General features: G+C 42.1%; 2 protein-coding genes across 2 annotated transcripts; one reads left to right on the top strand and one right to left on the bottom strand.

Annotated features, from left to right (window-relative positions):
* Positions 1 to 8,428: 8,428 nt before the first annotated feature.
* LOC113463064 lies at positions 8,429 to 10,774 on the bottom strand. Its single transcript, XM_026806705.2, has 5 exons — positions 10,574 to 10,774; positions 10,272 to 10,497; positions 10,011 to 10,176; positions 9,126 to 9,507; positions 8,429 to 9,010 (listed from the first exon to the last, which is right to left on the bottom strand). Exons 1-5 carry the CDS (start codon positions 10,772 to 10,774, stop codon positions 8,429 to 8,431), a joined length of 1,557 nt encoding a protein of 518 aa, XP_026662506.2.
* Positions 10,775 to 15,292: 4,518 nt separating this feature from the next.
* Positions 15,293 to 20,579, top strand: LOC103712421 (importin subunit alpha-1b-like). The gene is made up of 11 exons (XM_008798938.4): positions 15,293 to 15,677; positions 15,830 to 15,926; positions 16,066 to 16,157; positions 16,250 to 16,381; positions 16,513 to 16,698; positions 16,790 to 16,953; positions 17,040 to 17,118; positions 18,921 to 19,049; positions 19,326 to 19,453; positions 19,559 to 19,937; positions 20,037 to 20,579. The coding sequence occupies exons 1-10, from the start codon at positions 15,465 to 15,467 to the stop codon at positions 19,932 to 19,934; spliced, it is 1,596 nt and encodes a 531-aa protein (XP_008797160.1). The 5' UTR covers positions 15,293 to 15,464; the 3' UTR covers positions 19,935 to 19,937; positions 20,037 to 20,579.
* The last annotated feature ends 4,202 nt before the right edge of the window (positions 20,580 to 24,781 follow it).

Raw genomic sequence — 24,781 nt, 5'->3', positions numbered from 1 at the left:
TATGTTAAAGGCTAGTCCTGCAGACAAAGGATGGTGGTACTTTTCTTTTTGGAGAGGCCATATACTCTTCCGAGGTGCTCCTTCCTCCATTCACAGGTGGAAAGATAGATTTTTCTTCCTTACCTCTGAGCGGTCATGGGGGTTCAACCCGACCCGGGGCTCGCCGCTGACCATGGTGAACAACAAAGCTTCCAAGTTGTCACAGTCCGAGCAGGAGACTCTAGACAGGCTGCTCGACCTAAGAGAAACTTCGAGGCTTCCTGACCTGCTCAGCGAGGAGGCCTTGTTAAACATCAGCCTGAGCTTGGCTCATCCCAAGGGTAAAGGCGATGCGATCATTTTTCTTTCTTTTCTTTTGCTCCTTTCTCATACTCGATTTTCATTAAGGTTCCTGCTATCAGAAATTGCAGGAATGGTCTTCAACGACGAGACCTTAATGGCCAAATATAAAAAGAGGGTAGCCACCTCGGGTGGAGCTCGGCCTGAGCCGAGGTTGAAGAAACCAAGGGCTGCATCTCCCTCCGGTGCTGCGCGGGGCGAGCCCACTCATGTCGATGCAACCAGACCTACTCGGCCAAAGAAAAAGAAGTCTCGAGGGCCCAGGGCAATGAGGCATCGCCGACCAGGGCCGAGGAGCCCTCATCACCTGGGACCGAACAGACCCTACCAACTAAGGCCGAGCAACCCACACTGACTGAAGAAGGAGCTCAAGGAGGGGCCACGATGGAACAGGCGGTCGCAGCGCCTGGCGGCAGAACTCGGAGGGCCTGCAAGGTTATTCGATTGCGTAGATCGGGTCCTGAGCCGGCGAATGGGCTCGGAGTCCCGGCTTCCTCTAGGGTCTCGACCTTTTCCGGGGTCCCGAGCTCATCAAGAGCTGACCCTGCTCCCTCCAAGCCTGAGAGGACACCATTCCTACTCGGGAATCATCTGTTCGTGGATGATTCGGCCCTTGAATCTGGCGACATCACTCGCAAGGTCGTCCGTTGCGCCCTGCTTCCGTCCGACCAGGCACAGCTGGAGCAGTGGGGATCGGCGAGTTCATCGATCAAGCATTGTCCTGGTGAGTGTGTCATACTCTCGTCTTTATATTTTTTCTAAGTGCTCAACCTCAGCTAATGCTTTGTCTCTTGTGCCAGCACCTTCACGTGGTCGACATGTTGGTGACAGCGGCGTCCAACTACTAGGAATGGGCGAGTCATATCAATCGAGAATGGAGGCTGTTGAGCGATGGAGGGAGGAGCCCGAGGACCAAGCAACGGCTGCCGAGCAACGATAGCAAGAGGCCGAGGAAAAGGCAGTAGCTGTCGAGCAGCGGCAGTAAGGAGCTGAGGAGAGGGTGAAGTCGGTCGTAGCTCAGATCACGGCTGGGCTCGCCCGGATTCAAGAGGTGGAGTTCGAGCATGACTAAACTCGCTCGGCGCTCCGAACCGCAGAAGGTCGCATCTCCGAGCTTGAAACTGCACTGGCCAGCCAGAAGTACGAGGCCGGAGTTCTAAGGCTGAAGGCCGAGCAGCTTGAGAGGTTGGTCGAGAAGCGGGTCTGAAAAGCCATCCATAGCTACTGCCAGTCCGAGGATCACCAGGACGAGCTGGCGGAGGAGGCAACTGACGGCCTAATCCAAGGTTTCGAGAACTGCCGCGATCAGGCCTAGCAACTCTGTCCCGAGGTCGACTTCAGCGGTCTTCGTTCACTTCTGTCTGGAGCCGTCGAGGCAGCAATTGTGATTGAAGTGAGTGAGCTGGTTGAGGCATGTGAGCTCGTCACCGACGTGGTGGGTGGAGATGCTACTGAGGTTGCTGCTGAGGTTGGAACTGAAGTCGTTGCCGAGGTTGGGACCGAGGCTACCCAAGCCACCTGAGCTTTACACATTTTACTTGTTTTTTCTTTCTTTTCTTCCCATACTTGTGAGGTTGGGCACTTAGGTCATTCTGTAGTCGACCATTTTCGTATTCAATCCGACCTCAAGGTCGGCACCTTTTGTACTCGGCCTTTGGCCTTTTAATATCAATAAAGCACACTTTTCTTGGCGCTTTGTGTTTTAAAGTTTTGCTAAGTATTTGAGCTCGTCTTGCTTTGTATCTTTTAGGCAGAAGGTCGTAGTGAGTTTTGATACCTTTTGGCCTTGTAGATCTTTTTAAACTTTAACTTGAGCGCTCGAACTAAAGTTGAGGCGCCCTCAAATTTTTCTTCAGATCGAGGGAGCCTCTTCAGCTCGCGGTCGACATAGTAGGGTGCCCCGAGCTCGGGCCGAGGCATCATTGCATGTTCCTACAGTCAAGGGAGCCTTTTCGACTCACGGACGACATTGCAGGATGCCCTGAGCTCAGGTTGGGGCATCATTTTTTCTGCGGTCGAGACAGCCTCATCGGCTTGCGGTCGACATTGCAGGGCACCTCGGGCTCAGGCCGAGGCATCATTGTTCCTGCGGTTGAGGAAGCCTCTTCGGCTCGCGATCGACACTGTAGAGCCCCGAGCTTGGGTCGAGGCGTCATTTTTCTTGCGGTCGAGGGAGCCTCTTTGACTCGCGGTCTACACTGCAGGGTGCCCCGAGCTCGGACCGGAGCATCATTATTTTTGCGGTCGAGGGAGCTTCTTTGGCTCGCGGTCGACACTGCAGAGTGCCCCGAGCTCAGGCCGGGGCGTCATTATGGCGTAGTTGTGGGCTCATGCCGTGAAATCAACCGAAGTGTGTCAAACCAATCAAGGCATTTCAAAAAAGTCGTCGAGGACTGTTTTCATTGATAATTTTACATCCTGAGATTTCTAGAATTCCAACTTCAAGGGACTAAAGTTCCATCCAAAGATTCCAATTTGTAAGCCCCAGGCCGCTGGACCCAGGCGACTCGATACAGTCCTTCCTAGTTCGGGGCGAGTTTCTTTTGTTCCAGAGGTCGGGAGGCTTCAGTCTTTCTCAAGACGAGATCGCCGACTTTGAATAACTTAACCTTAACTCTAGAGTTGTAGTATTGCGCTGCTTTTCGCTGGTACCTCGCCATTCGGATCTGAGTAGCTTTTTTTGTTTCTTCAAGGAGGTCCAGGTTGCTCCGGAGACATGTCGAATTGGTCGTGGCATCGAAGCCTTCAACCTGGGGCGAGGGTAACCCGACCTCAAGGGGGAACCTCCGTACCATAAGATAGGTTAAAGGGGGTCTCCCCAGTGGGAACTTGAAAGGTCATCCGATACGCTCACAAAATATTGTAAAGGTCATCGGCCCATTGCCCCTTCGCTCGGTCCAATCTGGGTTTTAGTCCTTGCAAGCTAGCAGCAAAATGATTGCAAACTGCCTGTCCCAGCTGCTCGAAAGATGAAACCGAGCCAGGCTTTAGCCCGAAAAACCAAAACGAGCTGCCTGACGAAGATTTGTCGGAAAGGCCTTGTAGAGCAGGGCATCTGTGGCCCTTTGGAGTATCATGAGGGCTTTGTAGCTTTCCAAATGATCCAGAGGGTCGGACGAGCCATCATACAGCTTGATTTGCGGCATCTTGAACCTCGAGGGGATTGGCTCGTCAACAATCCATTGAAGGAATGGGGACTTAGTTGTAAATTCGAGCTCGGTGTCGCGTTTTGGGCCTTGGTCGAGAGTGCCTGGATCTGCCGCTCCAACTCTTCAACTTTCTTGTCGAGCTCGGTGATGGGTGGGGCTCCTGTTGCAGCTTGGCATGGGGTGGACCCCACCTCCGATGGTTGTTTCCGAGCTCGGGGCTTCAGACTTCGACGTAGGCTCTCAGGGTGATGGCTGCGCGGCAAGCCCTTCGGGCTTAGGGATCGAGCTCGGTGGGATGTTCGGCAGTGGTGATGCTCCCTTTTGTCGGCCATCGTGTGCTACTTGGCAGGGGAATGACATCGCGAGCGTCCTATGGACTCGCGCCTGCGAGGAGGGGGTGCAGGCTGGGCTCCTGCCTGTTGCAGGCCTTGAACGGTCACGGTGAGTGTTTGGTCTTGTTGGATGAGCAGACTAAACTGTTATGGCAGGACCTGAGTAATTTGATCCGTCGGTGCCACAGAGGGTGGGCTTTGGAGCGAGTTGTCGAAAGTTGGTGCTCGGGGCCTTAATGCATTCAAAGCTCCTCAATCCTCAACTTCATGATCACGACTTAGGCCTTTCTTCTAGCGCCAAATATTATGGTTGAAATTTGGCCTGAGGGTGACCCTGCCAAAGGAAGCTGAGAAGCCGCCGGTTGGGACGAAGAAAGGGAGCCACCTCCTGCACTTCGGTGTACCTGCACAAAGCCTTAGACAGAGATTCCGATGAAGGCTCTCCGATGGCTAAGTTAGCAAAGTTTTTGGAGAGATTTTTGAGTGCCTTTTTATGGCCTCTAATGGCTTCTTATCGCTAAAAATGCCTTACCGAAGGCCTTTTCCTACCGCCTTTTTATAAAGTGAGGGTCTTGGGCGTTACCTGAAGTCTCGGATCGAGCTATGATCAACTGGCCATTAGTCGTTACCTAAAATCTCGGATCGAGCTATGATCAGCTGGCCATAGCTGGAGGTGGTGCGAATCACAGAGATCAATCCCGCGGGCGGAAGATTCGGAAGATATCTTTCCAGATTTGTTTGAATATCGATTTTGATGACCTGTGGGATCTTCAACGGGATCAATGTTGATAGGGTTGAGGTTGGCTCGGCCTTCGGTGGGGTCCGAGGTCAGCCTGGCCTCTGGCCGAGGTTGGCTCAGCTTTCAGTAGGGTCCGAGGTCTGCTTGGCTCTTAGTGGGACCGAGGTCTGGCCTGCTCGGTTCTGAGGTCTACTCGGCCGGAATTGGGTGGCTCCACACTAGAGTAGGATGATCCATTTTGTCTCCCATCAGAGGAGGTGGAGTGTAAAGTGGTAGAGGAAAAGAGGAAAGAGGTTGGACAGTGTATGGCGAGAAAAAAAAATGGCTAGAATTAACTAATTTTTTTCAAGGTGGGGGGGGGGGGGGGGGCGGACATGCGCCTAACGGGAGATTGCACTATATATATATATATATATATATATATATATATATATATATATATATATATATATGTTTGAACTGCTAAAATATGTTTGTGTGATTTTAGAGATTATGTAAAAATATGTATCAACTCATAATATTTCTTTTTATTAATATGATCATGTATTAACCTATATTATTTTTTTTTGTTAGTATAATTTTGCTAGAGTGATTCAGAAATTACTTAACAATCTGTATTTGCCTGTAATATTTTTCTTTGTTAGTGTGATCCTATATTCAACCTGTATTTTTTTTTTGTATAGAGTTTGTATACTAATATATACAACCCTTGAGATGTACTGAATGCGAGGAAAACAAAAAATATAAATTTCTCTTTCTCTCTCTTTTTCTCTTGTTTTTCTTTTGTTCTACATATATTCTAGTAAGATGAAAAGTGTATATATTAACTTGAACTAATTATGGGTCGAGCATAGGTACAAAAAGTATTAAATTTTAAATAAAGCTAGCCCGAAGTCCAACTTAAAATGAATAAAGTTTAGTCTCGAGGCTCAGCCAATAATTAGGTCTAGTTTTAACAATAAAAATAAGAGACGGTAATCACTTCTAATATATGATAATCGGCTAAATCATTCATTTGTTGAGAGGGATTATTTTGTCATAGTAAACAAAAAAAATTTGTTACACATATATGTTTGGAAAAATAGGATCATTTGGGAATTAAGTTGGAAAAAAAGAGTAATATATCAAAATCTCTTTTCTCCTTTGTTTTGTTTTTCGAAAACAAAAATAGCACCTTCCAAACAGGCCCTTGAGTGTTGATGAAAGTACATTTGGTGGGTGGATAAGAAGCATTCGGATAAAACACATTTCAACCAAGTACGCGATAAAAGAAATAAAAATAAAGATTATACTAATGTAGTAGATGTAACATTTCGTATTTTCATGTTTCGGTCTGTCTTCGAGTAGCCGTACTGCTTATCAACTTATAAAAACAAAGAAAATAGAAAATGAAGGCTATGGCATCCCATATTTCTTTATTGAAGAAAAGGAAAAAAATGGCAGTCTAATAAGCATGGCAAAATGTACCATTACCCCCCTTATATCAACAATATGAGGTAATATAATTTATGTGACGCCCGAGTGAGGTCACTGCAATTATTATTATTATTATTATTATTATTATTATTATTATTATTATTATTATTATTATTATTATTATTATTATTATTATTATTATTATTATTATTATTATTATTATTATTATTATTATTATTATTATTATTATTGGGAGGGGTGGGGTTATAAGGAGCGATATAATCACTATAATTGAAGGAAAGAAACACGTGCAACATTTGCTTGAAAAAGATGAGCTAGATGAGGAGAAAGAATGAGATCAATGCTTGCTTGGACGTGGCTTTAGTTACCTGGAATTAATTTGTTCTGTCCAATTTAAATTATACCTAAAGCCATGCAATCTTTATTGAGGGGGACTTTGGTAACCCCAACAGGATCATCATGGTGATCTAAGATCTCCGGTGATCCGAATACTGAGGTGATTTGATCCCCAGTGATCTAAGATCACTATGTTTGGTTGGCCATGGTCCAGTGATTAAAAATTTCTAGGTATCCATGAGTAACTTGTTTGGTATGGTACGGAGATCCAAGATCATCGATCACATAATACCACAAATACCCCTAAGATATCTTAGTTAGATTTTTTATGTGTTTTTAATTCTCATAAATCAAAAATGTAAGTCAATATGCTAATTCCTATAATAGCTCCATAATTTTGTCACATATTCTATTTTTAGTAGCCCTTAATAAGTTTCTTATGCTTATTCCCCTATAAAAATTCTTTTTGATTCTTTGACGACCATTCATGCTAATAAAATTTACTATAGAGACATGGACTGACCCCTTGAGAAAGAGAATGTAGAGACGAGGTGTGGCGGGAACGGATATGTAAATGTTTCCTTTCATCTCGTTTAAATACCAACATATGAAATGGATTAAGTAGCTCTTCAAGGCGTTGGAAGGAATGTAACAACTTCTCTTGTGCTCTTACGAAAAAAACCCGTTTCATGCCCTTGTCGGAATCTATCTAATAAATGATCCATGTTGGGGTGTATGCATGCATGTGAATTTGGAAGTAGAGATAGATTCAACAGAAGCCATGTTTGATCAAACAGCCTGAGTCGAAGCTATTGCACCATATAGTTCTGATAGCAACTTTAAAACTTTCTATAACCAAGACCATCAAGCCATGTCCTAATTTTTAAAATTATTTTTGTAAATTCTGAACAATGAAGCATTAGCATGTGAGCCACCTCCGTTTATACACCCCCATTGTTTCAATAGCACTTTTTCTTCATTATCAGAGGCCAACTTATTGTATAACAACATGATTGTCCTTTTTAAAAAGAAAAAAATCAATAAGTCAGTTTGAATTTTTCAGTTAAGATACCTCAAAAAGGCAGGAAGATCAAGCGGCGAATTTAGGTAAGTTATGCTCATGAAGGCTGAGATCAGATGGTCACATTTCCTCGAAAGTTGGAAGGACTTTTGGCAAAACAGAAGAACCTGCAGCAGTTGTAACTCCCTATTTGAATTTTTAAGGATCTTCTAACTATGCTCAACTACATTTGGCATGACGAAAGACCCCATCATGCAATGACTCTATTAGAACCAAAAGAGTTACAGCACCATGTTAATTGAATTAACAAAACAGGAAAGCCAAAAGTGTCAAATATTTGCTATTTTATTTTTTTCCAATCTCCCACCTTCATTTCTCTCTGCAGCCTCTCCAGTCAAGAATTTCACTGATAAGTATACAGAAGCTGCTTGACAAACTAGTGTATTAATGTAATACTAGAAAATTCAGCTAACTCCATGTAATGGAATATGTATAGTTTTGCGCATCAGCAATCAGCTCGAGTACTAATGGATGCAGAAGCTTTTCTCAAGGTAAGACAAAGCTGGTACACAAGATGGACATATTAGTTTGGAGCTATACCATGTTGTAGAGAGTTTCTTCCAACACGAACGGAATGTTCGGAAAGAGGGCAAGAATGCAGAATTGGCAATGACCAAAAGAGATAAATTACTTATGGACAATCAGCAATGTCCAAGCGATCTAGCGAAATGCCACACATTTCCAGTATGACCAATTATCCTTAATGCAATATGCCGCCAATTTTGGTACTGCAAAATTTCAAAATGAGCTATTGCAGCATATAATTTCCATTTGATCATAAGAAAAGAGAGGGGAATGGTTCAATGTCTTGGATATAATTTAGATAGAAAAGGCAAAACAACAGCATATATACTAAAAACACTAAGAATTGTAACACCCGAATCATTAAAAAGCCATAAACATCAAAACTTCACCAAATCCACAAACATCTAAAGTATAACTGTAAGGAGGTCTAGGTAGCATCACATTGGATCAAAGTCAAATGAGGGTCTATATGGACCGCCCTCTAACTGCTTTAGCACATATCTTCTCTTGAACTATTGAGGCAGGGTAAAAAAGAAGTCAATTTTGGACTTATCTTTGCTAATGACCCGCCAGCAATCAATATATCATCCTTACTCAAATCTTCAATCTTCATAATCTCCTCAAACAGAGCCATACGCCTCTCATCACTTTGCCCCTTCTTCTCAAAAAAGTTTGCAATTTTCTTGAAGTCTTCCCTATTCCCTTCACATGCACTGCTTATCCTTCCCATCTCAGTGACCAAGTTCTCTATGATAGTATCATTGTGCTTTCTCTTTTTACCAACTAAGCCTCCTTTCTTCTTGCCAATTATTGCAGTACTAGTACCAACGTCTGTAGGTTGGCAAATAGATGGTGGTGAATCTATTGCATTCGAAGAACCTCCCTTAGCATCCATATCATCTCCCAAACTTAAAGTATCACCTAAAGCTTCCTCCTCTTTCTCAATTTGTTCACAAGCATCAACTGGATTCTCTGCACCCTCCCCATTTGCTCTATCCTTACCAAACACAATTGACAAGTCTTCATAATAGGGGAAAGGCTTGTTTCTCAGGCCAGCTGCATGGGGATGACTCTGTCAACACAAAACAAAAATTATTAAACAATTTTAGAAATACAAACAAGGGAAGAATAATATTGAAAAGGCATAAGTTGAAAGCAAACTTAGAAAGCATATATTTATGTAATACCTTCATCCATAGGTCATAAACATCTTTGTCTGCCACCACACATTTATCTCTATCATTCCATCCAAATTCCAAGCAGTTTGGTCCTAACATTTCTGCAATTGCATTGTATTGCTTTTTTAGTAACTTCACATGATTTTCAACGTGTGGATTTCCTCTCAGTCGACAACCAGGAAGCTTTTTTTCCATCATTCTCTCCAAATGCTGGTGAAATCCTGGCCTAAATATGCCATTATCACCCTTCCAACCACCAGCATTCACTACCTTAATAAGGCACTCAACCAGCTTTGCATCTTCAGTCTTTGTCCAAATTCTTTTCAAGAAAGTAGTTCTGTCTGCCCTTGAGTTTGCTTTTTTATTTTCTTGAAGAAGTTGTTCTTCCATCCTAAAAATTAGACAGAAAGAATAATATATTGCACACATTGGACATAAGTAATTGTACATATTTAATTGAATAAAAGAAGTGACAAATAAATCATTGAATATTATATAGCAAACATAATAGATAAAACAACAGCAAAATAGATGATGACATTACAAAAATAACAGAAAAAAATTGTTCAAGTACAAATAGAAATTTCATTAAACATATTAGCTTATGCATTTCGACTATTCATCCATTGCTCGAACATATCATTCGCCAAATTCTTCCTGAAAGCAGCCCAAGCATCACTTGTCTCTACATAGGTTATTCTATCACTAACTTTTTCCTCTTATGAGCTAGTGACATCCTCAACAACCTCAATGTCCATTGGGTCAATAGGCATTTCTTCTTTGATAAAGTTGTGAAGAAGACAACAAGCACTTATGATTCTATATTGGGTTTTTACAGAGTAAAATGACTTAGACCTTAGAATTGCCCATCTTCCTTTTAGCAACCCAAAGCACCTCTCTATAACATTCCTAGCCCGAGAGTGCTTCATGTTAAAGAACTCATGAGCATTTGTGGGTTGTTGACTCTGTCTCCACTCATTCAAATGGTATCTTTGTCCTCTATAAGGAGCCAAAAAGCCTTCAGTATTTGCGTATCCAGCATTACATAGATAATAATAATCTATATATTGTAAAATACGATAATTACTTTCAAAATAAGTAATGCATCACTTGGTATGAGAATTTGGCTATTCTATTTATCATTTTTTTACTTACCTTGGGGCACCTTTAAGCCATTTCTCCTCAAAATGGCATCTCGAAGCAATCGAAAATCAGTAGCTGATCCCTCCCACCTAGGCAATATATAAATAAATTGCATGTCTCGAGTGCAAACACCAAGGACATTAGTAGCAATCTCACCCTTGCGGCATCGATACCTAGGCTTGTTGACCTCCTCTACATTGACCTTTATGTATGTTCCATCAAGTGCTCCGAGGCAGTTCTGCATTTATAAGATAGTTTATTTAGTTTAGTAGTATAATTTAATTGATACAACTAAAAGTAGTGGTAAAGCGTACCTTGAACAACTTCCACCTCTCATCTGTATAGTTCCCTGTCACAGCTTCAGGTTTTCGTAACAACATGGAATGGAGACATAGCACAAAGTTGAGAACAACATGAAATTGTCTACTTATTGTCTCGCTAGAACGGACGACTTGTCTCTTAATTATCCTATTCTTCACATCATGTGAAATTATATGTAAAAATATAGCAACCATTTCCTCTAATCCATGTTTTTAGAGGATTTGAGTCTTCCTTGTGCTTTTAGTAAATGACATAATTTGTGAAAGGCTCTCCTATCCATCCGTATATTTTCAATAGAGGCTAAGTCACTATCAAACACAATTTTACCCAAATTCATAGACCTTATGTACTGCCTACTAACTAAATCCATTTTCCATCTTAATCTCCAATTAGATTGATTCCTAAATATGAGAGTAGTAAGCAATTGTATGCTGAAGTATATGTGCTCCATCATTTTCATTCGAAAAAGTAAGACACCAAATAACTGCAAATGCCTTGACTTTGGAAATCAAGCCATTACTGTAAACAATAATGCAAACAATTTAATTTTATATGGCAAGCTTTCTTTTAATCTCAAAAGAAAAGTGTAAAATCTTTACTAGTTTAGTTTGGGCCTAGAATCATTGACAGAGCAAATGATAGAGCAACATCCTCCATTGGATGTTGAAGTGAAATTGTTCCTTGTCGCAATGGTTATATAGGTAAAGAAGAAAAAAGATTAATTAATAAAAGTGCTCACTACAAGGGGGAGGAAAACCTGCTAGCAACAAATAATAAAGCTTATAGAACGGTAAGAAGAAGGGGCCATATGTCCCCTTAGGCCTGCATGTATATGGCAGGCCAACATGTCATAGTGTCGCATATTATAGTGTGCTATATATCAGCATGCACCAACAAAAGAGCAAACATCTACATTATTCATATATTGTATGGGATACACAGATATGTGCTAATTAACCATGATATATGCACTTCGCTCATACTAAACTTAGATTATTGTTGGATTGCATCCCATTAAAGTAATACTAGGAGTTTTGGTTAAGTTGAAAATCATATTATGGTGGATTAATCTTACCTAAATTAATTTCAAATAATACTGAAAAGACTATCCATGAGCTATGAGAATAGTTTATACCTTAATGAAGGATACATCCAAAAGATTGGAAATTAAAGAACATATGAAAATTTCTCTCGCCTCTCCATAAATTATAGAAGATCAATGTTAGTTATGGTCCTTCTTAGCCTCCTAATAATATGTCTTTAGATGATGGTGGGCTACTACATGCTTGCGTACATAAGTATGTATTACATACATGTGAACGTACATAATATGTAACCTTCCTAAAGACATCAACGGCATTATGAGATGGCAACAATATTATTTGGAATCTTTGATTTATCCTAAAGTATGACACTTCAAAATGGGCCCACAAGAAGAAATTCTTAAATATTAGAGGGATCTAACATTGAGACACATATTTGCACTTGACATTCATACCCAAGTCCATGTAAATATCTGTACCTATGATAATCTAGTAAACCACATAAGGAACTTATTTATGAACTTATCTTTACCATGTCAAGCAAGAGCAGAATAGGAATAGGTTATCCCATGGCACTTCATGGTCAAGGTGAAGGAAAGAATTTGTTTAGAAAGGGACAAATTCACTAGAGAAGGCAAGGGCATTATGAGAAATTCACTCCATCTAACTAATAAAAATCTCATCCCACCATCTTCCCTTCGAGTACCCAAGCAGCAACTGCAACATTACAGCACAGCAACCATTCAACCCCTCAACCAGAAGGAAACTCTTTACCTCCCTTCCATCAAGGGGGAAGACTCGTAGCCAGCTCCTGTTCCTATTTTATATGGGCCCTTTGCTTCCTTTTGGTCACGGTCAGACACAGAAAACAGGGCAAGGAGCCTCCCTCTCCTCCCTCCCTTCCCCTCTGCACGCCAGAAAACTCTCCACCTCCCTTCCATCAAGGGGGAAGACTCGTAACCAACTCCTGTTCCCGTTTTATATGGGGCCTTTGCTTCCTTTTGGTCACGGTCAGTCACAGAAAACAGGGCAAGAAACCTTCCGACCTCTCTCTCTCTCTCAATCTCTTTCTCTCCTCTCTCTTTATTTCATCGTAAGTCGGTGCCTTTTTGCCTTCTGTGGTTATCTTCTCTTTGCCTCCCGAAAGATTTTTTTTGGGCGGAGGCCTTTCTTTTTTACAGATCAATTCAGTCAAAAAAAAAGATAAACAAGAACACGATGGAGAGCAGAGAGTACATGCCTGAATCTTTGAGACCTCTCAGATCCCCGCCAGAAGTCGCTGCCGACAGCCGCTTGTCGCCTTTGGACTCCTTTTGCGCTCGCTGGAAAGGAAAGCAGAGAGATGGGAGAGATCGGAGCGAAGATAGGGAAGAGGTAACGACTCGAGATAAAAAAAAAAAGATTGAGGGGTATTTGAATCTATAATTTTTAACTTAGGATCATTGCTATGGAGTGATCTTGGATTTCCGACCTCAAGGATGGATATCCTATCACCGGGTTGGGGGTGACTTGAGGAGTGGAGGTAATTTAGGATCACTGCCACGTAGGATCACCGTGGTGCAACCAAATATGGTGATCTCATCACCTCCACCCCCATCACCCTTGATCCTGGGCCGATCACCCCATACCAAACGTCCCTTGAGAGTTGTGACCTTGATCGGACTAATTAGCTTAAGCCATAAATAGATAAAAACTATATGTATATTTGATATTTGATCCAGTAACTACATATTTCGATTAATAGAGATTGAGAAAGGCAGGCACTAGTAATCCAAAACAGTGCAACCAGCGTTTTTTAAAAAACAATGAATACCATGAAAGACAAAAATCCAAAGTGGGCTTGAGCTACTTAAATGGGTCAGGTTCAGGTTGCTAGGTGGACCTTGGGATGGACCGATTATGCACAGAATTGGGTATGGCTTTGACCCAACTCAAACCCAGCCCACTTGACTCATTGGCATCTGAGACTGGAGTTGCCTCTAGTACCTACAGCCCGTTATCTTAACAAATTGGACTTTCAAGATTTTTTTGTTAAGTTAATATCCAATTTGATATAAGATTTTTGTTTTATTTTACAAAAAAGCACTGGAAAAAACATAACATGGAATAATAACCAAGATTCAGAATAGTTAACATGATTTGATAACAATTTCATTGTGACTTTTCTTGGTGCATCTAGTAACTTGATGTTGTTAATTTCAAGATCTAGTCTTGGTCCTAAAATCTAAGGCTAGGGTATTTGTCCAAGCGGCCTTCTTGCTTTGTTGGATTGGATCAAACTCTAGTTTTCATCCAAGTGAAAAACTATTATATGTTTTAGGCTTATACTTTTCCTAGGATATTAATGGGTTAATCATATAAAAGATGCCAAGGATGCAAATGGCATGATCTTTTTATTTTCTTTTTTCTTTTTATTTTATGATCGAACATAGCCGGCCTTATTAAATCAAAATATGGAGAAATGGGGTCAAGCCGATTATATCCTTTTAAACAATATGATATTATGCAAGCATGGAAATCGACATTCGCTTGTTCCAAACAGCATGATCATGTAATTTGGGAAGATGCATCTACTTTATAATTACTTGAATCTACATTTTGGAAATGTATGAGAGGTGTATACCCTTATTTGCAATAATTTGCAAAAATTAAGGTGAAGCTATTAATCATCAAATGATACTAACTAATTTTTAAACAGTGTTTGACTAGTTAATCAAATAATTGAGAACATAAATATGGTGAGTCCTGAGAAACTCTCGTCCTTTGAAAACTAACCCAAAACCTAACTCAAGGCGATGTCCAAGTTAATCCGGACATACGAATCCCGTCACAGCCCGGTGCTCCGTGTGAGTGTGTGACCGTCTAATAATTCAACCGGTCATCGTCAGTCTTCGACAAACATCGCACCTGAGAGTAACCGCAACCAGATTCCAATGGCAGTCTCCTCCACCGCCCAACCTGTTGCCATCCAACGGACGAGATTCCTCCCGACGTTCGTAGTTCGGTGGCGGTATCGTAAATAAATCTTACATCCGTGACTCTTTCCTATGTTAAATTTAAACCAAAGCGGGTCGAACTTACCCGAGGCGATGGTTAATTTGGCAAAATTAGGCACGTGGCACACGAGAGCTCGGACTCGAACAGCTTCTTGAATCAAAATCAGCAAATCAACACTCTCCACGTCTTCATGGAGTTTACCTTATTCTATGCCGAGAGAACACGATACCGCAATTCTTTCCGTATCCACCGTCCGTTTTTCACGAATCTGTATTCCGGACACCCACTTCTTCACCCGACCATTCTACCGCAAAATACAGCGGGGCCAACAATTTATAGTTGGGTTCCGACTGAGGTACTCACGTAGTCAATAGTCAATTTTGAGCTAATCAGAATCAGCCACGTATACAGTTTTAGGTTAATAGTCCTCCGCCTCGAGAGCACGTTACGGCTATTCGATCCACCGTCATCTAGAAATTTCGACCGACAACTCAGGAAAAACCCCCACTTCTTCACCCAACCTAAAATTGTCAGAAAGAAAGCGCGACCCACATAAAAGTGACTCCGGTGCATATCTAGGTGTAGAAATTGAGTCGCTTTGTCTTGAAATTATCTAAAAGTTCTAAGCCTTCTAGGGTTTCTTCGTCCCCCGTCGTCTCTTTCAACCTATAAAAAAAGGGACCATCAGGCCTTTTTCCTCTCCTTCTTGCATCTCTCTCTCTCTCTCTCTCTCTCTCTATCGAGCTCTGCTAGGGTTAGGGTTTTGCCCTCAGCCTACCTTTTCTTCGTCCAGGGTTTCTTTCTCTTCTAGGTCTCTCTTCTTTGTTCTCTGGTTTCCGGAGCCATGTCGCTGAGGCCGAGCGAGAGGGCGGAGGTCCGCCGGAACAAGTACAAGGTAGCGGTGGACGCGGAGGAGGGCCGCCGTCGGAGGGAGGACAACATGGTTGAGATCCGGAAGAGCCGCCGGGAGGAGAGCCTCCAGAAGAAGCGCCGCGAGGGCATGCAGGCTCAGCCCTTCCCCCCCTCCTCGATCCACACCTCCGCCCTCGAGAAGAAGGTGATTTACTTTGCCCTTTTGATCTGTAGTTCTAGGATCCTGGATCGCCAGATCGGCCCGACCGATGGGTTTGCTAGGGTTTTCCTAGTTGTAGGTCTAGGGTTTGGGATTTGGAGCTGGCGATCCCTTCTTGATTTCCTGTGAATTCGCAGCTGGAGAGCCTTCCGGCTATGGTGGCGGGGGTTTATTCGGACGACAGCACGCTTCAGCTGGAGGCAACCACACAGTTCCGAAAACTTCTTTCTATAGGTATTTGATTGATCAAATATTTCTCTTTTTCCTCATTTTTAATGGTTTCGTGGTACCTCGTCTTCAATAAAATATTCTCATCTGTGTGTTTTTTTTTGAGAATTAATTGTTTTAATTGTATTATTATATTTTAAAAAAGAACGAAGCCCTCCAATTGAGGAGGTTATCCAAGCTGGAGTGGTTCCTCGCTTCGTGGAATTTCTTACAAGGGAAGATTTTCCCCAACTTCAGGTCAGAACTTATTCTATCGAAACGAATTTGGTTTGTGCTGTTGTTTGATTTATTTATTTGATCCTTGTGCTTACTGGGTGTAATTTGGGCAGTTTGAAGCAGCTTGGGCGCTCACCAACATCGCCTCAGGGACCTCAGAGAACACCAAGGTTGTGATAGATCATGGGGCTGTTCCGATATTCGTTAAGCTTCTCAGTTCCCCGAGTGATGATGTCCGTGAGCAGGTACACAGGGATCTGTATATTTAGAATCTGGATTTTTTTTAATAAATAAATACATATGTTGATAACTCTCAACAAGTTTATTTTTTGGGGCTTCTAATTTAGCTTATTTGTGCTACTGTATTGAATTTTAGGCGGTATGGGCTTTGGGAAACGTTGCCGGTGATTCCCCAAGATGCCGTGATCTTGTTTTGGGCAACAGCGCATTGATTCCGCTGTTGGCTCAGCTGAACGAGCATGCCAAGCTTTCGATGTTGAGGAATGCCACATGGACTCTATCGAACTTTTGCAGGGGAAAGCCACAACCAGTTTTTGAGCAGGTTTGGCTGATGGTAGTGTGATTCTGTTGTTAATGATCTTGCAGTGTGTCTGTGCTTGCAGTGAAGGTTTGTGTTTTTTTTTTATGAGCAGGTCAGGCCAGCTCTTCCTGCCCTGGAGCGCCTTATTCATTCAAATGATGAGGAAGTCCTGACTGATGCATGCTGGGCATTGTCATATCTGTCTGATGGTACCAACGACAAAATCCAAGCTGTAATTGAAGCGGGTGTCATCCCTCGGCTTGTAGAGCTGCTTCTGTATGTATTACTTATTTGTTTAGAATTTTTATGGAAATTTTACTTTATTTTGAATGTTCTCTTAATTCAGTTGATTCTCTTTTCAGGCATCCTTCACCTTCCGTGCTTATTCCAGCTCTTCGGACTGTTGGTAACATTGTCACTGGGGATGATGTGCAGACACAGGTATCATAACAACCATTAATCATGTACTTCTTGTTATTGTTTTGCATTGTTTTATAATATTGTGCTTGATGCCTTTTGACAAGCATGTACTCTATAAATTGCTAAATAGAATTTTGAGAAGCATGCAAGGTGAGTACCTCTGATGTTTTTATGTTGTTTTTACTAACAAATCTGAATGATAATTTGGCATAAAACATATGATATTTCCCACTGTGATGCTTATAGCATGCTTTCATGTTTGACCATTGTTGGGAACCTTTTTTTGCCCTTTCAAAGATGTGGTGGTTGCAATGCTCTTGCTAATGGTAGTTTCAATACCCTCTATCACCATACATAGACACTTGGTTGGATTTACCCTATGTAACATCATTTTCTTGTTTGGCTTGCACTTACTTGTGTTGCCTTTTCCCTGTGGGTCTGCATGGTTACATTTGGACTGATTGGATTATCGATAATATGCAAATAAAGATATGTGAAAGGTTTAGGGATCTTTAGATGTGCAGCTTTCTGGTCATTACCTGTGTGAAAAACAAGATGAGCGTTCAGCTGAGGGGTTAGGAACTGGAGAAAGGGAGGAGTAGGGTAAATCAGAAAGACAGCCACCTTTTAGATGCATCTCAGATTCCTGTATGCCAATATGATTGGATAATCCCAAGTGATCACCATAGATGGGTGGTGTTTCAAATGCATTTTTCTGAGATGTGCAGATGTCATATAGCTATATAGTTGGGCTTCGATAAAACTTTTTGCTATGTCTTTAGAAGGATAGAATTCACTGATGCTGATGTGATGGAGGAGTTAAATTATAAACCAAGATCAAAGTGGAGCAAATTCTGTACATGTTAACAAGTTTTAAAGTAGAACTCTTAATATTCACAAAGTAATGATCTTGCTTTCAGTCAAAAACTTTATTGCGATTCTGGTGGTCACCTTTCTTTCAGCAATTCAAATTTCTGTAACAGGATTACAACATAATTTGTCTGCTTGGATGTTTCGGTGCTGCACTTTGGATGATTAGTGTACTGAAAACTAGAATAATATTGGAATTTGCTGAGAAGTATTCATGAAAATGTAACAATGCTTTGGAATAGCAACAAAATTTCTTGTGTCAGATGTTGTATATCTTTAGTTACTAATTAGTCTTTTGGGAGTAACTCCAAGCTGCTGGATTTTTATCTTTTCTGCATGTTATGTTACAAGTGGACACTTTCTCGTTAGCTGTGAAGTTCTTTTGGGAACACAAGTGAAATTAGTTAATGTTGGAAACTGAGATGTCTATTAGAAACGAAGAACGACAATAAGTTTTTTGTGTCACTTTGGTATCAGATGAATGAGTTGAAGAAAAAAATGTGGTTTAGTCCATGAAATTGTACAGATTTCCTATTTTTTATTCTGCTGATGTCTGAAAGTCAGAAAGCAAGCATATTTTGCATACTTTTTCTATGTGTAACATAACGTTACATGCATACTTTTTATACTTAATTTTCTTAAAATATCATTCATATATTGGTGATATATTTTCTTGAATTAGTATTTATTAGCTGAGGAGTTTGTTTCACTTTTAGCTTTAGTTGGGTTCAATTTGCTGTTTCTTTATGATAATTATGTCACATCGTGCTGCTGATGTCATATCTGCTTTCTCTAAATATGATCAGCTTTTCTTTTTTCACCTTAGCTTGCTGTATTCAAATGTGTGGGTTCTTGCTTTGAAGAAATTTTGCTTAGGATATGCATTGTTGTACTTGTCCTTCTAGTCTCGTTATCCTATGTCCATCATACAATATATTTTTTCCTCTCTCCAGTATGTTATCAATCATCAAGCACTTCCTTGCCTCCTGAGCCTCTTGACGCACAATCATAAGAAATCCATCAAGAAGGAAGCTTGCTGGACCATATCAAATATCACAGCAGGGAATAAGGATCAGATACAGGTACGGAAGATGAAAATGAGAGGCATTTGATTAGATACTAATTTCTTTTTTACATCATGAGATTGCCAGCAATATATTTGATGGCGTGAGAAGAGGCCACTTCTTGTGCTTATAGAAACATAATCATAATCTCTTGAGAAAACTTTGACTTTAAGGTTAAAATACGTGGAACTTTTATGTTTCATTGAATTATTAAATACTAGTGCAATGACCTTTTTTTTTGCACTACCAAATTTCCTTATCATTCTAAGAATAGTTGATATCACTGAATCCCAGGCTGTGATTGCTGCGGGTATCATTGGTCCTTTAGTGCACCTGCTGCAGACTGCTGAATTTGATATCAAGAAAGAGGCTGCGTGGGCCATTTCAAATGCAACTTCTGGGGGCACCCATGATCAAATAAAGTATGTGCTCTCCATCCCAAAAGCATTTATCAGTTACTTTTTCATGTTTGGAGGTTTCTTGCAGCTTTTAACTTGACATGGTTGGTGGTTGTGAACTGGGTCCAGGTTTCTGGTGAGCCAGGGATGCATCAAGCCCTTGTGTGATCTCCTTGTTTGCCCGGACCCAAGAATTGTCACAGTTTGTTTGGAAGGGCTCGAAAACATCCTGAAGGTTGGTGAAGCTGAAAAGAACTTGGGGACAACTGGGGGCGTGAACTTGTATGCGCAGATGATTGATGAAGCTGAGGGCTTGGAGAAGATTGAGAATCTTCAGAGCCATGACAACACTGAGATCTATGAGAAGGCTGTGAAGATCCTTGAGACATATTGGTTGGAGGAGGAAGATGATGCCATGCCTACAGGTGATGCTGCACAAACTGGATTCAATTTTGGGAACAACGAGCAGGTCCAAGTTCCATCTGGTGGATTCAACTTCAGCTAAAAGGTTAGATGGCGTGCATATGACCAATGCCTGAGATTAATTGCATATATGTTCAATTTTGTTGCGCTGTGTAATATAAGATTTCTTGAACCCAACTTGCAGGTTATGCAGACATTGGAGGATGGTGGCCCAGCTATGCTGAAGGGGCCGAGTCAAATGTCAGTTGGGGCGTCGTGTTATTGTCCGGTCGGGTCCAGTCGGTTCAGTAGTGTTGGGTTGGGGTGGTACCAAATAAAGAGGCGGGTTTTGTGGAAGACATCATACCGGGGTGCATTTTGGTTCTAAAACAAGTCTCTGGCTTCCTACCACCGGTGGATCTATGGAATCCAGATGTGGATCATTTGTTATCAGTTTATGAATACCAGAAAGGGAGAAGAAATGATTTTGGCCCATTTAATGTCAAATTATGTATTGTTGCAGGTGACTAAAAGCACAGGCTACAGTCTTTTTTACCTCCTGTATAGCATGAGTTTTCTTTTTGAGGTTTCAATAGAATTCATTCTTGGTTTGTTTATCTTGAAAGTGTCTTTTGTATGAGCTTTCTGTTAAGAGTATAATGTAGTATGTTATTAAAGTCCAGCAACTTCGAAACTTTGAGAGAAGGAAATGAAGTGTTTTACTGGCCTCTACTTTTATTGATGCAAATCAGATGCAATATCTCTCTTAAAATTGCAAAATGTTTAAAATGATCTTGCTCGTTGGGGATTTAGTTATAGTTATTGTTTGATACTTTGTTACTTCAGGCGGTGGGTTACTAAATCTACGATAATTTAGAATTGGCTATAAGTTGCGGATAATTCTGGCTAATTTTAGGTTTGATTTACCTTCTGTATTTTGTGTTTCTTTTTTCTACATTTGTTTCCCCTGTATTTCTTTGTAATGTTTGGCGTTTTGCTTTCTCTGGTGCGAAGTGATTCCTTTGGATCCAGAGGGTTCCAAAGTTCCTACGAGTAAATCAGTAATGTTGAGCTGGAGCTTCTCGGCTAAATGCTTTGGGACTAATATGCTCGAATGCAACTAGATACACGAACAGTTTGGTTTATAGAAAAGATATGATCAACCAAAAAGAATTTTCAAATTTTTTTTAATATTTTTATGATTGAAAATTAGATTTTTTAAAAAATATATTTTTGATTAGATGGTTGAAAAAAATATGCCCATGGATCCCAGCCGAAATCCAGCAAAATCTTCGATTAGATGGAAACCAAGGTAGAAAACCCCAAAATAAAAAGAAGAGAAACTAGGGGAAATTAGGGGAAAGATCGTACCTTGGAGCATTTGGTGGAGGGAGAGATCAGCATCTTGAATGTCCCCTTCTCCTCTCTCTCTCTCTCTCTCTCTCTCTCTCTCTCATCCTAGCTAGGGTTCCATCGCCTTAGCCTTTTATAGGGGCAGTTAGGTGGGCGGTGGACCATGGATTCCAACGATATTTTTAAGCGTCGTTTGGTCCAAGTGACCTAAAGGTGGTTAATCGGGGGAAAATTAGTGTTAATAAGAGGTTTTAGTAAGTTGGATTTCGACGTCACTTTTAAGCGTCGTCGGCTCCTTTCCCTCTTTGCTAGAAATCCAGGTTCAGAATCAAGGGTTTGGCAGAGTTGAAGGAGGGTGGCAAGGTGGGCATGGTTTATGGATAGCGGAGGCCATGACTGGGTCTAGGTGGGGGAAGGTGAGAGTGACAGGGGCGAGGGGAGAATTAACCCTCAAAGCTCTCGCTTGCGTTCTTCTCCTCGTTTCAGATACAAAGGCGTTTTCAGCTGTAGGATGGTAAGGATTGGTGTTTTGTGGTTCGGATCTATTCAATCTACACGTTGATGCTTGTTTCTGTGTGAATTTATGTTTTTTTTGTGAATTTTTTTGGTGTTTTTGTTTGTGATTTTTGGTATATATCTTTAAAAGTAGCAATGGGGTCTTTTTTTTCCTTCTTAGAAACTTTGAACCTCGCAGATCTATGTTCTTGTTGTCTTGAGTCGGATCTGAGAGTTAGGAGGTGATTAACCCTTCTGACACGTATAAGCGTCAGTAATGGGCAGCTTCCGGCAACGCTAACTAATGCGTTGGTGGAGCCCATTATTTGCTGACACTTTTTAGAATTGTCGGCAAGCTTTGTCATTGAGAAAAAAATGTCGACGCTTTTATCTAGTGTTGGCAATACCCCTTTTTCCTGTAGTGTATGCATGAGCTTGTAAAGGGGCTGATGTAGAACAAGTGCAGGGAAAGAGGAGAAGGAGGAAGAACAATGAAGGGAGAAGGGAGAAGGAAGAAGAGGTTATAGAGACGCAGGAAGAAAAGAAAGGGAAGAGGAGGAAGAAGAAGAACAAGAAGGAGGATAGGGTTTTTTTCATTCAATCATCAATTCCTCATACATGAGAGGGGTGGTCTTTATATAGATCTTACACATTGACCCAATTACATCAACCTAATTGACTAGGCTAATAACAAAATAACTGACCAAATTGACTTGACTAAGATAAAAGTAAATAATGCAATAAAAGAAAATGACTCGGACTCAAATGGACCAAATCCGGGTTTGACTCAATCCGGGGGCTCAGGATCATCCGGATGAAGGGCTCTGATGTCCCCATCAATTCCTCCCGGGTGGAAAAAAACTCGACCTCGTCGAGTACAGATCTGGCCGGCTGTTGTACTGCTTCAGAAGATCGGGGTCAAGGTGCTGCAACTGGGCTCTAGAAATCCACATCACGTCAGACTTTGGTCGACCTTTCCACCGAACAAGGTAATGTTGGTAACCACCATTCCTGGTTGAAATAACCTGCTCATCCAATATATGTTCTATTTGTTCTCTGCGTGCATGAAATTTGGGAGGTGGTGGCTCAACAGCAGGTAATAGGTCAGGGTGTCCAACATGGGCAGGTATATCAATAAAGAGGTCAGAAAGAATGAATATTGTTTTTTTGTATGGGACTAAATCTTCATTATTAAATATCGCACTAATCCCATAGTCATCAAGGAGATCCACAACATATGCATTCGAACTGATTTTCTTTAAGATTTTGAACGGTTCCACACTACAAGCTTGCAATTTCTTAAATGTTTCCGAAGAAAATCGTTCAAGCCTAATTCTTATCATGACGTAATCTCTTTCACTTAACTCTTTATAACGTCTGTGTAAATCAGCAAGGGATTTATATTTTAAGTTATTAAAGTGACTACAATTGCTGATTTCTTGATGCAATGAGTGTGGATGTGATGCAAATGATTGTGCAGACTCGAAGACTCTATACTGATGAGATATGAAAAAGAGGTCTATGTGAAGTGGCTTGGTTATTCGGAATTAAGGGTTAAGATTATTCAATTTAAGAAATTAGATTGCAATCAAGTTGTACAGTTGTTCTGATCCTAAAGTAATCTAATCGAAGAATGTTAACAAACGTCCAGTTGCTAGGGTGTGCTAATTTAATATCTAGATTTTAAAAGGCGAATAGAATGGGTTTGAAAGTAGGGGTTCTTTATTCTGAATTTTGACAACAAAAATAAGTTTCAAGAATATGGCTATCATGCAAGAGAACTAGAACATAATTAAATGAACAAGTCCAAGAAAGTGGAAACCTATCACCTGTCGTGAAGCAGACGACCAGAGTCGTTCGCTCGTGGGCTGGGGCGACGATCAGGAGCGCAGTTGCAGCTGATGGCCTCTTCAGTTGGCTTTAACTTGTGTTGGATCACTGCAATTGGGTGGGTCTGACCGTCCTGCAAACTGAGGGGACGGATGTAAACAGCCTGTATAGGATTAAGTCTGATGACGGCAGGGCCTATTGGGCCTTAAATTGAAGAAGGGGTGGGGAGGTGGTGGATCGGGCCTTTGTAGGAGCGGGGACTGTGGGCTTAGGTGAGATTTTGGTGGGGTGTTGGGCTCGGGTGAGTTGCAGTGGCCGAAGAAAAAAGGGATGAGGGGAGGCGGAAGGTGATGAGGGTTCGGGATGGGGACAGCCGGCGGCAGAGCAGAGGCAGGGGGATGGATCTTGGCGCTGAGAAGGAAGCACAGGGGTGGGCGGCTCTGTGGTTCGGTGGCAGCGTGCTAGGAGAAGAACGGCGGCACGACCGGCGCGGAAGCTAGGAAGTGGCGGCAGTGGGGGAGACCGAGGTGGTGGTCCTCGGGTGGCAGCATTCTAAAGGGGAGATCACGGAGGAGGTGCTCGGGTGGCGACGGCGGCGAGGCGTGCGCAGGCGATTCAGCTCGGCGGGGAGCTCAGGGCGGGGCGGCACCGGCGAAGACGGGAGGCGGCTCGGGCTTGGGCGGCGAGGCGGGAACCGAGCGGCGGTGGCGTGACGACGGTGAAGCGACGACGGCCATGGCTCGGGGAAGACGAAGAGGTAACCTTTTTTTTTTACTCTCTTTTTTTTTCTCTTTTTTTTCTTCTCTTTTTTTTTACTTTTTTTTTTTAGACACGTGAGGTCACGTGCATTCTTTACCTTGGATCCGGTCGGATTCAGGTTGTCGGGCGTGACCCGCTCTGATAACCCGTTAGTCCTCACATGCAAGGCACGGTTGTTTTTTTTTTTTTTTTGGACCCGGGTTACCGGGTTGTGGGTTAACGAGTTGAAAACTTGCCCGTTACCCTGATTCCTTCTTCAACCTCCCAACGGATTCGGGAGGGTGTCGATTTTCGCGGCAGTGGCTGCAGGCCGGGGCAAGGATCACGACGGCGGCTCCACGACCTGCAGCGGCGGCGAAATCACAGCCACGGCTTCGTGGCTTGTGGCGAAGGTCGGCGGCAGTCCCCTTTATGGACCCGACGCCGATGGTTGGTGGCAGACTCAAGACACTCGGGGTGGCAGCGCTCTCATGGGGACGCGACGATCTCTGGTGGCGAGTCGGTGGCGCTGCG

The sequence above is a fragment of the Phoenix dactylifera genome, unplaced genomic scaffold, assembly GCF_009389715.1.
Source record: "Phoenix dactylifera cultivar Barhee BC4 unplaced genomic scaffold, palm_55x_up_171113_PBpolish2nd_filt_p 000316F, whole genome shotgun sequence".
NCBI classification, from domain to species: Eukaryota; Viridiplantae; Streptophyta; class Magnoliopsida; order Arecales; family Arecaceae; genus Phoenix; species Phoenix dactylifera.
This window is presented reverse-complemented; position numbering and strand designations above follow the sequence as displayed.